At 44.8% G+C, this 14,425-nt stretch overlaps 1 protein-coding gene across 2 annotated transcripts in view; it reads left to right on the plus strand.

The window, feature by feature from the left end:
- Positions 1-14,425, plus strand: part of ING3 (inhibitor of growth family member 3) — an 833,611-nt gene that overhangs the window by 663,178 nt on the left and 156,008 nt on the right. For both annotated transcript variants that reach the window (XM_069629079.1, XM_069629078.1), the window contains exon 10: positions 9,319-9,511. In XM_069629079.1, coding sequence (XP_069485180.1) covers positions 9,319-9,511 — 193 coding nt within the window. The remainder of the gene's footprint in view (positions 1-9,318; positions 9,512-14,425) is intronic.

Genomic DNA, 14,425 nt, shown 5'->3' on the forward strand with positions numbered 1-14,425 from the left:
CGCCGACCCAAAGTGATACGTGCAGTTCCAGTAAATGACAGGTAAGTTCTGGATGAGCGCTCGGGTGATGTCTTTGCATTCGCTCATTCAATGTCTTTGTCTTTTTTCCCCATAGGGGCCGGGGTCCGGATGCCTGGAAGCGGCAAGACCCGAAATGAAATGGGAATGACCCAACAGGTAAGACTTAGAAGGAAACTGAGCTTTTCCTATTCCCTTCCTTCTCTCACCTTGTTCTTGTCTTTCTCTCTAGGTTCTGGGAAGTGGCTGTGGATCCGGATGATCGCTGCTGAAGATGGTGGCGTCCAGGAAAGGTGAGAGAAATGCAGCGCTGCAGCGATCGTAGCGAAATGCTTTTAAAATGATGTCTTCCTTTTCAGGATCGTCGGTGTGATGTCTCTGTGGTGCTGATTTAGCAGGTAAGGTCTTTTGTCTCCCTTTGCAGGTGACCCAGGATACTGACATGCGTGGCTGAGGTCCAGATGCAGGAGCGGACACGGTGAGCATCCAGCTGCGAGGAGCAGAACAACGCGAAGCGTGAGTTGCTGATCGGGTGTGGTTTAAATAGCTTTGGAAGAAGTTCCAAGTGTGTATCCTTCCTCCGATCAGGTATGTATCCTTCCCCGACCACACCCGGGTGGAAAGTAATCCCACAGGTAAAGTAGTTCCATTCAGGCCTCAAGAGGGCCTGGATGTGGCAGCATGGTCTGCATCAGGTAAGTGCACATCAAAACACTTGAACACATGTCTAGCTTTATTAGCCTGGCGCCTAAGGCGCCAGGACAGGGGTCCAACATGAGCCTGGCGCCTAAGGCGCCAGGACTGTGTCCCAAGGGCCCCAGCTTGGGCCCGCTGGCACTCCCCTGGGGGAAATGATGCCTGCCTCTGGGGTTGCTGGGTCGGACCTGCCTCCTTGGAGGTAGGCATCATGACAGTGTGCTGCGAAGACTGGTGAGAATAGCACAGCGCTGCAGCAGGCGATGCGACGCGCATCAAATAACGTCTTTCTTCCTATTTGAAGACACGATGGATCCAGAATCAGGTGAGGAAATAAGTATTGTTCTTGTTCTAACCCTTTCCTGCTTTCTCCTTTTTTTCTAGGAGCTCCAGACTCGAGGCGGGCGTGGCAGAAGACTGAATGCTGGCTTGCAGGCACGGTGAGCATTACGCTGCAGGATGCAGAATAAAGCGAAGCGTGAGCTGCTCTTCGGGCGTGGTTTAAATAGCCTTTAAAGTAGTCCCAGTTAAGAAGTTCCCAATACCACACCCGAGTAAGAAAATAGTCCCTGAAATAAAGTAGTCCCCCTTCAGACTTCACATTGGCTTGAATGCTGAGCAGCATGGTCTGCATGAGGTAAGTGAAAGCAAATGAGCCTGGCGCCTATGGCGCCAGGACTGTACCCAGATAGCCCCTAGCCGGGGCTGCTGGGTTTTTCCCAAGTATCTGGATGCATGCTCCCGGGACAGATGGACCTGGTCCGGATGCTCGGGGGTAGGAATCATGACATCCTGCCCAGCTCTCTCCCAAAAGTGTGCCAACTGCGGCAGAGAAGGCCATTTTCAATCTGTATGCAGGGAAGGAAAACCATTTCCCACCCCACGCGGGGGTGCAAGCTTGCAAGTCAGGCCAGCCCAAAGGTTGTACACAAGCTCAACTCAACAGTCACGCTTCTACCAACAGAGTCCAAGGAGATATGTGCGTGTGGTAGAAGAAGTATATCCGGATGAAGACCGTCAAGAATATGTGCCACAAGGACAAATTGCGCAAGTAATTAATGAATATGATGGACCGCCAGTGGCACGTCGTGAGCTGTCAACCGAACTTCAGAGAGATTATGACAACGCATATGATCCATATGCCCATGATGAGTTTGTCAATCTTATAATGGATGAACAGGAAGCCCTGGAGGCACCCAGAATAGCAATAGACATTTGCGACAAACAATTCTGTTTTCTGATTGACTTTTGCCCTTTAAGGCAGCTCACTCGTGGGGAGAACGTCACGGGCGGAAGTGACGTACAGGGGGAAAGGAGATACCGGGGAAGGCACTTCCAGTACTGTTTTTGAATAAAGAGGTTGCACGATCCTTCCGCTGGTATACTTGTGTTTCTTTGGGGATTTATAAACGCTAACACCCTCTAGAAGGCAGACTATGCATATGCATGTGACTTTAAAACGGACACAAACTGCAAAAACGTACTGCTAAGTAACGATTTAGTTATTAAGGCGCAAAGGTGACGAAAGAATCCTGGAAAGTGCTGTATAAAACCCAGCACTGGTCATTAGCGCAGCTCTCACCGGATCCGAGATCTGGCACCAGATGTGTAGCCGGATCGCGGGATCCGGCCAGAGTCAGCCCCTAAACCCATGCTCTGCGCTGGGTTATATTTTAAAAAAAAAAACTTTGTGCACTGTGCTCTGCTCGCACAGGGCAGATTAGATCTCTGAGCCCCCACCTTGGTGGGCTCGCAGTCTAATCTGCCCCACGGTGCAAGCGGACTGTGCACACTGCAGAGCATTTTTGTTATTTTGTACTCGCCCCCTGGGTGCTTTAATTTTCATTGTACACCCGTTTCCTTTGTCTCTCTGGTGTTTATTCTTAGTCGGTTATACTTATTTTTATAACCAACTAAGAACACACACCAGAGAGACACACGGAGCCAGCAAACATTCAAATCTGAGCTCTATAAAATGTAGCACATCAGATATGTTATATATTATGTGACGTGCTGCATTTTTTAGAGGCCAGATTTTAATGTGTGCGGACTCCGGTGACCGTGTCTAATTTGTCTTGTTTTGGTTCATGCAGGAGTAAAAGTGTGGTTTGTGATACTGTGTACAAATGTTATGTGTCTGTATACTGGCTGCCAGGGTTGGACTGGGGCATAGAATTGGCTCGGCTCCAATGCAAAAGTGCCCCACAGTTGCACATGGCCATTCATTCCTTTTGTGCCAGAATGTTTGCTATTGCTGTTTTAAACTACTATTTTTGACATTTCCTTTGATCGCAGGTCGACTGCCAGCTCCGCCCCCTCTAAACCCTGCCGCCTTGGACACCACAACCCGCCACCACCACCCCCAACCCCCCCCCCCCCCCCCCACCGCAGCCATGTGGGATCCCCCACCAACTTTTTTCCATTTCCACCACTGAAATTAAAACCTGGTATGGCGCTGCTGCTGCAACTGGCGATGCAGGTGCAATAAGCACATTTGCCAAGTGTTCGTGCTTGCGTGAAAACTGGAATTGCATGGGTGTGGGCACTTCTCACCAAAGAGGTTCACTGGGGGATATGCACAATGCCGCTGCTTGAAATTCTTAGGCTCTCGTCTGGAGTGCGAGTATTGTGTGTGGAAGTGAGGGTGATCCCTTCCAGCACCACCATGCACGCACAGAATAGGCTAGGAAGTCAGAGTGGATCAATCTGAATAGCAGAGGGGAAAAGCTGTGAGGGATAAAAAAAAAAAAACATTCGTATCTGCTAGGTGCCACGAGGCTCAGTCAGTAATCAAGGATGGTCCCACAATGGTAGAAGACGCAATAAGGAAACCAAAAGTAACAGGAGCAAAGGTAGGAGGAATTGGAGGTTTGTCAGAATAATTGAAAAAGCAGTACAAGACCAGAGAGTATGGACAAGGAGAGGACCTACGGAGTCAGGAGGGGAGAGACAGGGGAACATCGTCAGACCGCAGCTGAACTAAGTTTTGTTGCAGAGCGCCGCTCCGGACGAAGCAGTGCCCTGCAGTAAAAACCATAAGTACGGCTGCCATAATAGAAAAACTACACCAGCACAATCAGTAGAACAGAGCTAGACTGAATCAGGGAAGATGTCATCTCTGCTTCTATTGTTGCCACAGCGACGGGCGCAAAGTGGTGGCAATGCTGTCACACACATCTTTAACTAGTTCTAACCACCATTGTGTGGTCATTGTGCCGGAGCTTCCACTAGTACAAAACCTGTCCTTTTGACCGCATGAAAACAGTCAAATAAGGTAATCATTCTTAAATATGGTCATAGCTCTAAAGACCAGATCAAATTGGGGGTGCTCAATGCTGAAACCAGAGCTAATTGGGGCTTTGCACTGGTGCCACAACCTGTAATGCATGTGTGCCCAAAACATGTAATTGGAGAGGAAATGCTGGTTATTAGCTTGCTGGCTGCTGAGCTTGCTAGGCTGCACCCTCCCAAACAAACCTACAAGCAGGTGAGCAAGTGCAACTGCATTTGTTATGAGGTTGGAAGGTGACACTCCATATTGCACAGAGGGCATATGGCCAGCACTTAGGAAATGCATAGCTTTTTTGTACATAGTTATACGTTCAAGTTAATCTTTATATAAACGCCAGACCCACTGGTCCATCCTCAGTCACCACAGGGCATGCCCCAACTGACATCCAAAGAATATTCACACATCACTCATACACCATTCCCTGAGCTGGCACTCATTTCCAGTTAGTAACACTCTACCAGCATGCATGGAGGACCAGCAGGACAAAAACAATAGACAACTCATCCGTACAGATTCGGGATCCCACAGTTTTACTGCGATTTCTACCTGTGCTGCAGTTTATTTCTCTCAGTTTATTGTTCAGTGCATGTCGGGCTTCGGTCCACATCTAGGCAACCGGGCGATAATGGTTGTTAAGCAGTTAATGTAGAGCTCTCAGGTCTCAAGTATCCCAGTGTCATGCATGAGCAAGCCATCGAGTCCCATGTTTTTCCTTAGAATTCTGGGACTAAGTTTTCTTTCCCGTTTTAAATGTAGCACTACAAATCCCAGGATTCCAAAAATAAAAACTCGACTGGATAGTTTTTAGGCATGGAACTGGGAAACTTGAGAACTCTGTTAATGTCGACTCTCGGGCGGGTGCAGTGTGGTCCAAGATGCATTGGGACACTCAGGACTTTAATTGATTTCTGCTCAGAATTTAATAAAAACAATCTTTTATCTTCAGTGAAGGTGCTCTTCACATTAATGGTAAATCTGCACTTCACAGGGAAGTAGGCTGTATTTTCGAGTTCATGCTAGTACATTTTGGGACCATGCCCACAGAAAAGCGTATTCTTTGCGTACTAAATGTGGCTGGTAGTAGCCCACATTTTATTTTGGGTCTGGTACTGCTGAATCAGGAGATAGTCACTCATATAAATCAGTGGCAGAGTTGGTGCGGCTTGTAATTGGCTGAAAGGGCTGATGGTTTGGATGTTAGATTACCCACCATTTTTAAGTATGTATTTAATTTATTTATATAGCACAATAGACGGGAGCCCGTGGGCATAGCGGCACTAAACACTATATACATACATACATAAAACAGAAAAGAGGCAACCAGGGGAAAACTATATGGTTACTAGTTCAAGAAATTAGCAGAACAGTCTGTCTTCGGGCCCTTCTTGAAAACAGAAAAAGATGAGCATGCTCAAAGATGGAGAGGAAGCTCGTTCCGGAGACACGGGACTGCATGAGGGAATGACCCTCTTGTCACACAGGAGCCTTTGGAACATTGCATCACCAAAAGGGAGGTGTTATTAGAACGCTGTGTGCAGGCAGCCAATGTAGATGTTTGGCTAGATATTCTGGCCCAAGCCATAGAGGCATCAGTGAGTTATACAATGCACTCGGTACAGAATGTGGCTATTCATTGGTAACCAATGAAAAGCCCTTCTGGCTAGGGAGACATGTCCTACCCTCCACAACCCCATTACAGCACGCACAGCATTGTTCTGCACCACCTGAAGTTGGAGAAGTTCTCCTTTGGATACCCCTAATAAGAGGCTGGCACAATAGTCCAGCTTAGCCCCTATGATGGCACGTGAATCGTAGCACAATTAGTAATGCTCAAAAAGGGGCAAAGCTGGGCCAGCAGTTTAAGATATTGGGAGGAACAGGAGGCAAGGCTGCTCATGTGTGCCTTCATAGATACATTTTGGTCAAGAAGGACTCCAAGGGTCTTGACCACGAGTTGGGTTTTAATCGAACATCCAGCTATGCAAAACTGCCAATACTTTTGACCAATCTTTCGTAGTTGGGGAGCTGTACCCACAACCATCAGCTCTGTCTTTGAATCATTCAAGGCTAGTCTGTTCACCTGCATCCAGGCTTGTATTTTGGCATACATGCAATTTAGGGTAGTGGAGGCAGTGGTGTAGTCTCCTGATAATGGGATGAGGCACTGAGTAGCATCAGCATAATTTGCGTAGATGGTCTCTTTAGCATCCAGTTGTCTAAACGGGGAGCATAAAGATGTTAATGTAGAAGATGTACAGGAACCCTGTGGCATGCCGCAGGAGACCTGAAATTCTTCTGCCACTGTGTGGTGTCGTATAGTTTGTCTGCAAGAATGGTATCATCCACAAGATCAAATGCTGCGGACAGATCTAGTAGCACAAGCAGAGCTGCATTCCCTTTCTCAAACATATTGGACTTCAGATCTAGAAGAGTCGACTCATTGCTACGGCCTCGTCGAAACCCTGATTGTTTAGGCCCCAGAATCTTATGTTTAGCCAGGAACTCCTCAATCTGCATCTGTGCCACCGTGTTCAGAATCTTCAACAAGTATGGCACATTCGTAATGGGCCGGTAGTTACTTGGCACATTCTGGTCAAGAGTGGGTTTAGGCCCAGTGCAAAAGATGAGGCCATTGTACGGTTTTGTTTGGCTACCTCTCCTGAGGGACTTGAATTGAAGGGAGCCTAGCATTGCCTAATCCACTCCTTCCGTTTTTTAGCAGTCAACATTTTGAGTCCATGATGCCACTTCATAGTCACGGTGGTAAAGGTCTGCAGGCAGGATTGCCTGCAGGAGAAATGTATACAGAAATAGGGTAGCCCCTTGGTGCGTGTGTGGTTTCAGGGCCAAACACTATCTTAAACACAAAGAGAAAAATGAAACCACACTAGACGACAGTATAATTTTCTGTCATTATTCGGCTAAAGTTTGTAAAGAAATGCGTTATGCTCAAGTAGTCATAGGTAAGAAAAAGCATACAGAATGTCCAAAGTTTGTCAATATTTAATAATTAAAATTAAAAAAGTAAACGGCAGTGACTGTGTTTGACAAATGTTCAAAAACAGTTAAATTGAGAAATACAAAAAATGTGAAAAAAGCAATAAAATGAAGTATAAAACAGATGATCAAAAATTAACAAAAAACAAAAATGTTTGAGTCAGACATGAGACATTAATATTCCTAAATTGGTCAAATATCTGACTTTATATTTTTTATTGGTTTTAGGAATCCGTTTTTTTGTTAACCTAATCTAAATATCTACTAAGTTTTTTTTAATCAATGTATGATCATGCTTCTAATCTGCCAACAGATCAATACACCCAGTTGTGGAAGTTGCATTTGTATTAGGGCCTGTAGGGTTGTAAATTAAGGAGAGACACTGGGGAAGGTGCTTGGCCAGAAAAAATATAACCTGCTTGTGGATGGTGCAGTTGTCAGTTGGCAGACATTGCAGTTCCAGTTATTGGTAGATACAGTCATGTCCAGGGGCTGACGTTGAGGTATGGCCAATGCTTTTTGGAGCTCCAACCTTTTTCAATAATTTTTCTGTTTTGCACCAATATGCTTCCTGCTCTGTCTGGTACCAATGCTTCAGGGTATACAGTACTTGAGCCTTGTCTTTTTTGAGTATGCACATGGTTGAGAAGGAATGCTTTTTCTGGAAGCAGGAGAGATCCGAGTCTTGCAACCTGACTCTTTAGGGAAAGGAGCGCTGCCCCCTCTGTACCATCTGGCCAGTTGAGAAGACAGTGGTTCACTGTCTCATCAGTGAGCAGTCTAGCAGTGCTACCTCATGGACACCTTTTTGGTTTGACGTTTTCTCTTCAAGATTCATCTTCAAGTTCAACCTCTCCCACATCGCTGATAAAGCCTTTGATTAGACTATGGTAGAAGCAGACAGTATAAGGGTTGTTCATCAGAGGAGCCGTTTAGTTATTTGAGCTCACAGCAGGCTCTAAACCAATGTTGCCAACAAAGGGTAAAGATTGGCTTGAAAGTGGAGTCCAGGCAGAGCAAATGATGGGTAACTGAACTTGTAATCGTTCCACTTCCAAACAGTAACTTCTTTGGGAATGTTTCAAAACTGTGTCAGGAAAACACTCGTTTACTTCAAACAAGTTAACATTAATCTGTTATTCAAAATTCCAAACGCTGCCTTACAAATAAATTGGATGGACCAAAACCTTTTAAAGATAACTCAGGACAGAGATTTTAATAGTCATCGAAAAACCCAATATTTGGTCCCCATTAAAATGGCCTGACTGTTTTGGCCTTTGCCCCAACCCATAGTTTGAGGTGAAAAATCTAGGCATCATCCTAGATCTCTCACTAGAAAAGCAGAACTCAAGCAGTGATATCCAAGTGTTTTCTTATCAGGACACTGAAGCCTATATTTCTCTAACTTTCCCACAACTGTTACTGGTGATAAACGCGTTGGTTTCCTCATGTCTCGACTTTAATAACAGCATCTACTTGGCACTCCCTATATCAGCAATTCAATGATTGCAGAGAGTTCAGAACTCTGCTGCAAGACTCCCATTTAAAATTAGAAAATATGGCCACATTTTACCAGCACTGCGATGTCTACACTGGCTACATATACACAAACGTGTTGAATTTAAAAGCATGTGTTTGGTATTCAAAAGCCTTCTATATAAGCACTCAAACACCCTCTCCAGCAAATCGAAACTTCACAACTGTGGAGACCAAACCACTGTCATTCTGGAAATCCTTAAAGACCTGTTTAATCAGCCCTAATACAGGCTACTTACAACACTGAGGACCCCTACTCTACAGTGCTGAGATACCCTTATGATCGCTTGTATCATTTGAGTCTCCTGCTCCTGCTGATGGTAGTTGTACTGTTACTTTTGCCTTTCATGGAACAAGGAAATTGGGTGGAACTGGGGTCTAAGATGCACAGATGACTCCACATCCACCTGGGTTGCCATTCTGCTCCGCCTGGGTCCTGCAACAGTCTAGAAGATGGAGCTGTGCCAGCACCCTTTGGTGGATGTTTGTAGGTTTTAGAGTCCTTTCTACTACTGAAGATATTTTAAGATAAGCAGTAATCTGTTGAAGATTGTATTTACCAGAAAGAGAATTGCCAAAGGTAAGTGTTTTGTTCTTTGCAATGGTTTCTCTGAGCTGTAGTTTTTCTAGATTGTGGAGTTGCCCTCAGTAGAAAGGAAAGATGCTGTGTAATACTCTGCTGTGTCTGTACTTTTTAGGAACATCTGCATTACATTTGTATAACAATGAAAAGCAACATTTAAAAGTGGAGATTAAAGGAACTCATTTTTGTTTTTCAGAAACACGAACAAGTCTTCAAGCCAACAGTCATCCTCTTCATCTTCCTCATCCTCTTTGTCCTCTTGTTCTTCATCATCCGCTCTCGCACATGAACTCTCTCAGCAGGCAGCAACAATACCAGAATCTGATCCCAACAGCCAAGTTGATTGGACATATGACCCAAATGAGCCGCGCTACTGCATTTGTAATCAGGTAGATTTTTCTCTTGGTTAATTGAAGCAACTCAACACAACATTCCTGAGTCAAAGAATACAGATTTAGTGACCGTTGAGCAGTAACAACATACACCTCAGTAATTAAAATTGCTAAACCCCATTGTAATTCACTTGCATAAAATCATAACATCCTTCTCTAAACCCCAATAACCCCTTATTCAGTCTACAGTTTGTCTTCTGGTATTTAATCAGAGATGCAGTACCATTTTAGCAACCACAGATGCAACAAAGATTAACTATTGTAATGCATCTCATCAGGTACAAAAATGGAGCAGGATACTACTGTGAGGCCACCCTTCCAATCCATATACTATTAAATAACTTGCCCCAAACATCCTTTCTGTCTACCATGAGTTAAAATGATTGTGCTACCCTGCTACTAGCCACCATTACTGTTACTATGGTTTTAGGGCAAACTGGAATTGCAAAATGTCCACAAACCTGTGCCAAATGGAGTATCCCGAATCATCCTCTTGATTGCCTGTCCATTGCTCCGAAAACCACCCTCTCTGGCTTTTTCCTTGATACATGCACACATTCTGAATGTTTGGGGACTTTCAATGAATAGTTGGCCTCTGCTTCACCAGAACCATCTAATTGGTACCGAAATCCTTATACACAACAATCAATTTTACAATGGTAGTATGATGAAATCTGAGTCTTCGGATCGCAACGGTCAAATCAGACAGTACTAGGAAATTTTGCATTGCAGTTATTTCAGTGTAATTCCAATCAGTCAGCACTAGCTTTAATCGGTCTAAAAACCATCAATGCAAATCAATCACATATACATAAAAAAAAGAAACAGTTGAATTAGAACCTCATTAAAAGCAATACAAATAAGGTCTTTGGCATTAAGTCCACTGATGGTAAAACCAAATAGAATATAAAACATCTAACGAGAGCAGCATTCCTTTGGATGATACTGACTGCCGCACATTATCGTTGATTGTGCAAGAGAGTTATCTATAGTTTAAGTTCACTAATCGTTCTTGTCATCTTCCGGGAGAGTTTATTGGTTTGACCATCTTGGTACTTTGCAGCCAAGCACTGTGTTAAAGCATTACTACAGAATTGGCTGCATTGAGGTCTTCTGATATTCTACAATAGTTCATGGCTACTTGTGTGTGGCAGATGCTTGCCAGCCTGAATAAGGGGAATACAAATGTGGCTCTCCATTCGGTATAACCTGAGCAAAACAAAATTAGATGTATCAAAGTCTCATTTTCAACCCCACGTGTGGCAAAGGTTGCTACATTGGGCCGATTCCAGTTCTTGGTGAGGCTCACAACCCTCAGAATGTTGAGCCTGAATTGGAGGTAAAGTGCTTGTGCGTAGCTCGGGCTGATGGGTTCGAACCCAAAGTCCTGTTTGCTGTTCAAGTAAGATTGTTTGGTTCTAAGCTTGAGACAAGCAGCATCCATCGCACGTCTCGATGCCAGGTTTTTTGACCATTTCTTTCGATCCAATTTTCATGTTGTGCAGGGACTCGTGTAGATCGTCTAGATCCATGTCAGTAAGCCAGGATTTCACATGCATGAACTAGGAGAGTGAGCGGCCCCCTTCAAGGCTCAGAATGTGCAAATACATTTCTATACCTGGATAGGGCGGTGCTATTCAGATCCGGGTCCAGTAGAAAGGTGGTTTTACGCCGACATGGTCTTCGACCGGGCAGAGGTTACATTCCATGTTGAGTGTCATGTTGAGTGTCATGTTGAGTGTCACATTAGGGGCGCTCACTGGGAGCTTGAGCAGACGTTTCAAAAATGTATTATCCACAACTCCAAGAGCCTGAGCTTGCGTGTGTCCCCAGATTTCTGCACCATAGAGAGCTGAAGGCATAGCTTGCAGCCTGTAGAGTTGAGTGCCAGGGTAACTGTACTCCCATCGTGGCAAGTTGAGAATCTTCTTATCCCGCTACTCAACTTTTCCAAGGTCACAGCAGCTTTGGTTAGCTGGTGCATCCAGAGAACACTTTCAGAAAAGCGAATGCCCAAATAAGCGTAAGTAGTAACCTCTTTGAGTTTGATGCCATCTATTTCAATTGTTAGATTGAGCTATTTAGCTAGCCTGTACCTGAGTGTTTAGCTCTAGGTGCATCTCTTTACATTTGGTGGTGAATCGAGATAAGTATGCTCGAGGCCCATTGGGGTTGTAGACAACAGCACTGCATCATACGTGAAGAATAGCACCAGCAATGGTTTCTACCCATGTTTGGAGGGTCCATACAGTGTAAAAGCAGCTTCCTCTATTAGTTTGTTGATTTATATACAAAATAGGGGGGCCAAGACACCTCCCTGTCGCACTCCTAGCTGAGCATCAAAAGGGCTTGTACGTTCTCTACCCAGGCCCCAACATACTGATGCTTTGTTCTCAGCATACAGATCCTGGATAGGAGCCAGCAGATTACATGGGATATTGTAGTCAGCCAAGACCTGCCACAGTTGGTTTATTGCCACGCATTCAAATGTGGTCTTGAGATCTACAAAGACTGCATACATCTTTGCTCTGTTCAGATTGGAAAAGGATCATGCCGAGATGAAATCCCTGGTCTACAGTGCTAATACCCTTACGAAATCCTGCCTTGAGATGTCTTAATATCTTGGCTGATTCAGCCCAGTGCTGCATTCATCTAGTATTTCATTGGCATATATTTTACCTGCCACACTAATAGTGCTGTTGGACAATAGTTCCCTGTTTAATCTAGGTGTGTACCGAATAGTGAAATTACTATTCGGGCGAATACCTAATAGTTAGCCAAAGTATTCGATCGAAGCTGAATAGTGAGCCGAATAGTTAGTTTTCTAAATATATTTTCCAGCACATGAGAAGTACTGCTTCGTGAGACAGTAAAGAGCATGTGAATGCACACATCATGGTTGCACACATTCAAATGTCCTTTTCAACCCCATGTGAGCATTTGCACAAATAAGGTGGCATTTCTACACATTTAAATTTGCATCCTAAATTCACATTGATGCGCATGTAAATGTGTAAAAACAGAAACGCATTCCCCTTATTCTATATGGACCATTTTTGCTGCAGTTGTGTATTTAAAACAAAAATGTTTTTAGTGTAAGAGCAGAGGTTTGAAATGCTGTTTTCTGTATCCCATCTCTGAAACAGGGCTAGAAGTGCAGCTGAGGGTTCTTCACTGTGAAAAGCAAGCAGGTGTAGCAGCAAGGAAAGCCAGCGAGCAAGGGTGGTGAGGAAAACTAGCAAGGGCGGCGAGTAAAGCTAGCCAGGGTGTCAAGGAAAGAAAGCGAGGGTGCCAAGGAAAGAAAGCATGGGTAGGGAATGAAGCGCGAGTAGGAACCAAGGAAAGGAAGCACGGATAGTGATGAAAGCAGGAGAAGCAAAGAAGCATAGTGCATGAGATGCCATAAGGCACACAGGGACAGCATGCAGTGTGTCACACAATGTAAGTTGTATTTTTAAAGCAAACTCAGACATCAAATGGAAGACACTCAAACAAAAAATGTCCCCAGAAAAAAACCATCCGCTTCTTGGAAGGGTTGTGTTCACTTTCAGTGGTGTCTTCTTGCACGTATTGATTCTGGCTTGGGCGACTGAGGTCTGTAATTGCACTGTTTTAATTTACTGGGAATAGCGTTTTACAGCAGTGCTTACTAGGCCTGAAGGAGACCTGGTGCAGACTTGTGCTTGCGGACTGGCGACCCAATTACCCCCATGCATGATACCAGGAGCTGAGGCTGTCCACATTCGCACTGCGGTCACTGGTGTAATGGGGAGGTACAATAACAATTAAAGGCTCAAGTGTTTTCTGCTTTGCTGACATTTTGTTGTGTTCATCCTGCTTGCAGTTCGGAATATTAAAAGGCTGTAATTGTTGGCTTGTGCTTGATGATTAAATTGACAGTTTCCTAGCTGCGCTCCGTGTTTTGGGGCAGGTGAGGCCATGCCTCCTTTTGAATACCTGTGCAAACGATAGCACAGTGATGACACCCCAATTATGATTTTGTTTTGTAGCCCTCCCAATAACCGACGATTTGACTCCAGTGCACATCAGAGCTGGATCAGTTTGGAAGGAGGGCGCTCTATTTGCCCAGTGCAGGAATGATGAACCGGCACCATGCCTTGTCATTTGGATGTGTTGAAAGACCTTGTGGTGCAGATTGATCAACTCCTGCAGGAGCTGTGTCTGTGGAAGACACTGAGACTGAGCAGATGCCCCCCATACTGAGTACATGCTTATGTATACCTAGATCCCATGGCAACCGAGAACCCTCTCCATCCAGGGCCACGTGGCCGCCGCTTCAAAAGCACATTAAGTGAGACAGAACAAAAGAGGCAATGAAATGCAAACCTTTGTCTATGCTGCAGCAAATCGTTCTATTATGCACATACAAGCCCCAATCGACGATTAGAAGGTGGACACTTACCTGATGCCGCCTAGATGTCAGTCTTTCCTCAGGCATTATCTTCTGGTCGTCTTCTTCCAGTCTCGGCCTCTGTGCACTATCCCAGTGCTTCAGAGTATTTTTCCTTGTGCTTCTTGCAACAGCCAATAAGCTAGCAGCTTACTGGCTACTGCTGCTTTCCCACTGTTGTACTTTCTAGGATCGGCTATCGTCTCTCACACTGAGAGAAGATTGCTAATCATAGGAAGAGGATTTTTATTTAAGCTTCGAGTAAGTATTCCAGGAACATTCGGCCGAAGCCGATTAACTGGTTTTCAGGCAAAATTTGGCCGAATACTTACTCGAAGCCAAAGTTCAGTACACCCCAAATTGATTCCCTTCCCTCCCTTTTTATAGATGGTAACCATCTCTGCCTCGCGCCAGGTACTACAGACTTATCCAGAGCTTATCACAGCGTTAAGGACACTGCATAATACCAGCCCCCAAACTTACTTCTCGTCTTTGTATAG

This window comes from Ambystoma mexicanum, chromosome 12 (genome assembly GCF_040938575.1).
Source record: "Ambystoma mexicanum isolate Mex_15411 chromosome 12, UKY_AmexF1_1, whole genome shotgun sequence".
Classification (NCBI taxonomy): Eukaryota; Metazoa; Chordata; class Amphibia; order Caudata; family Ambystomatidae; genus Ambystoma; species Ambystoma mexicanum.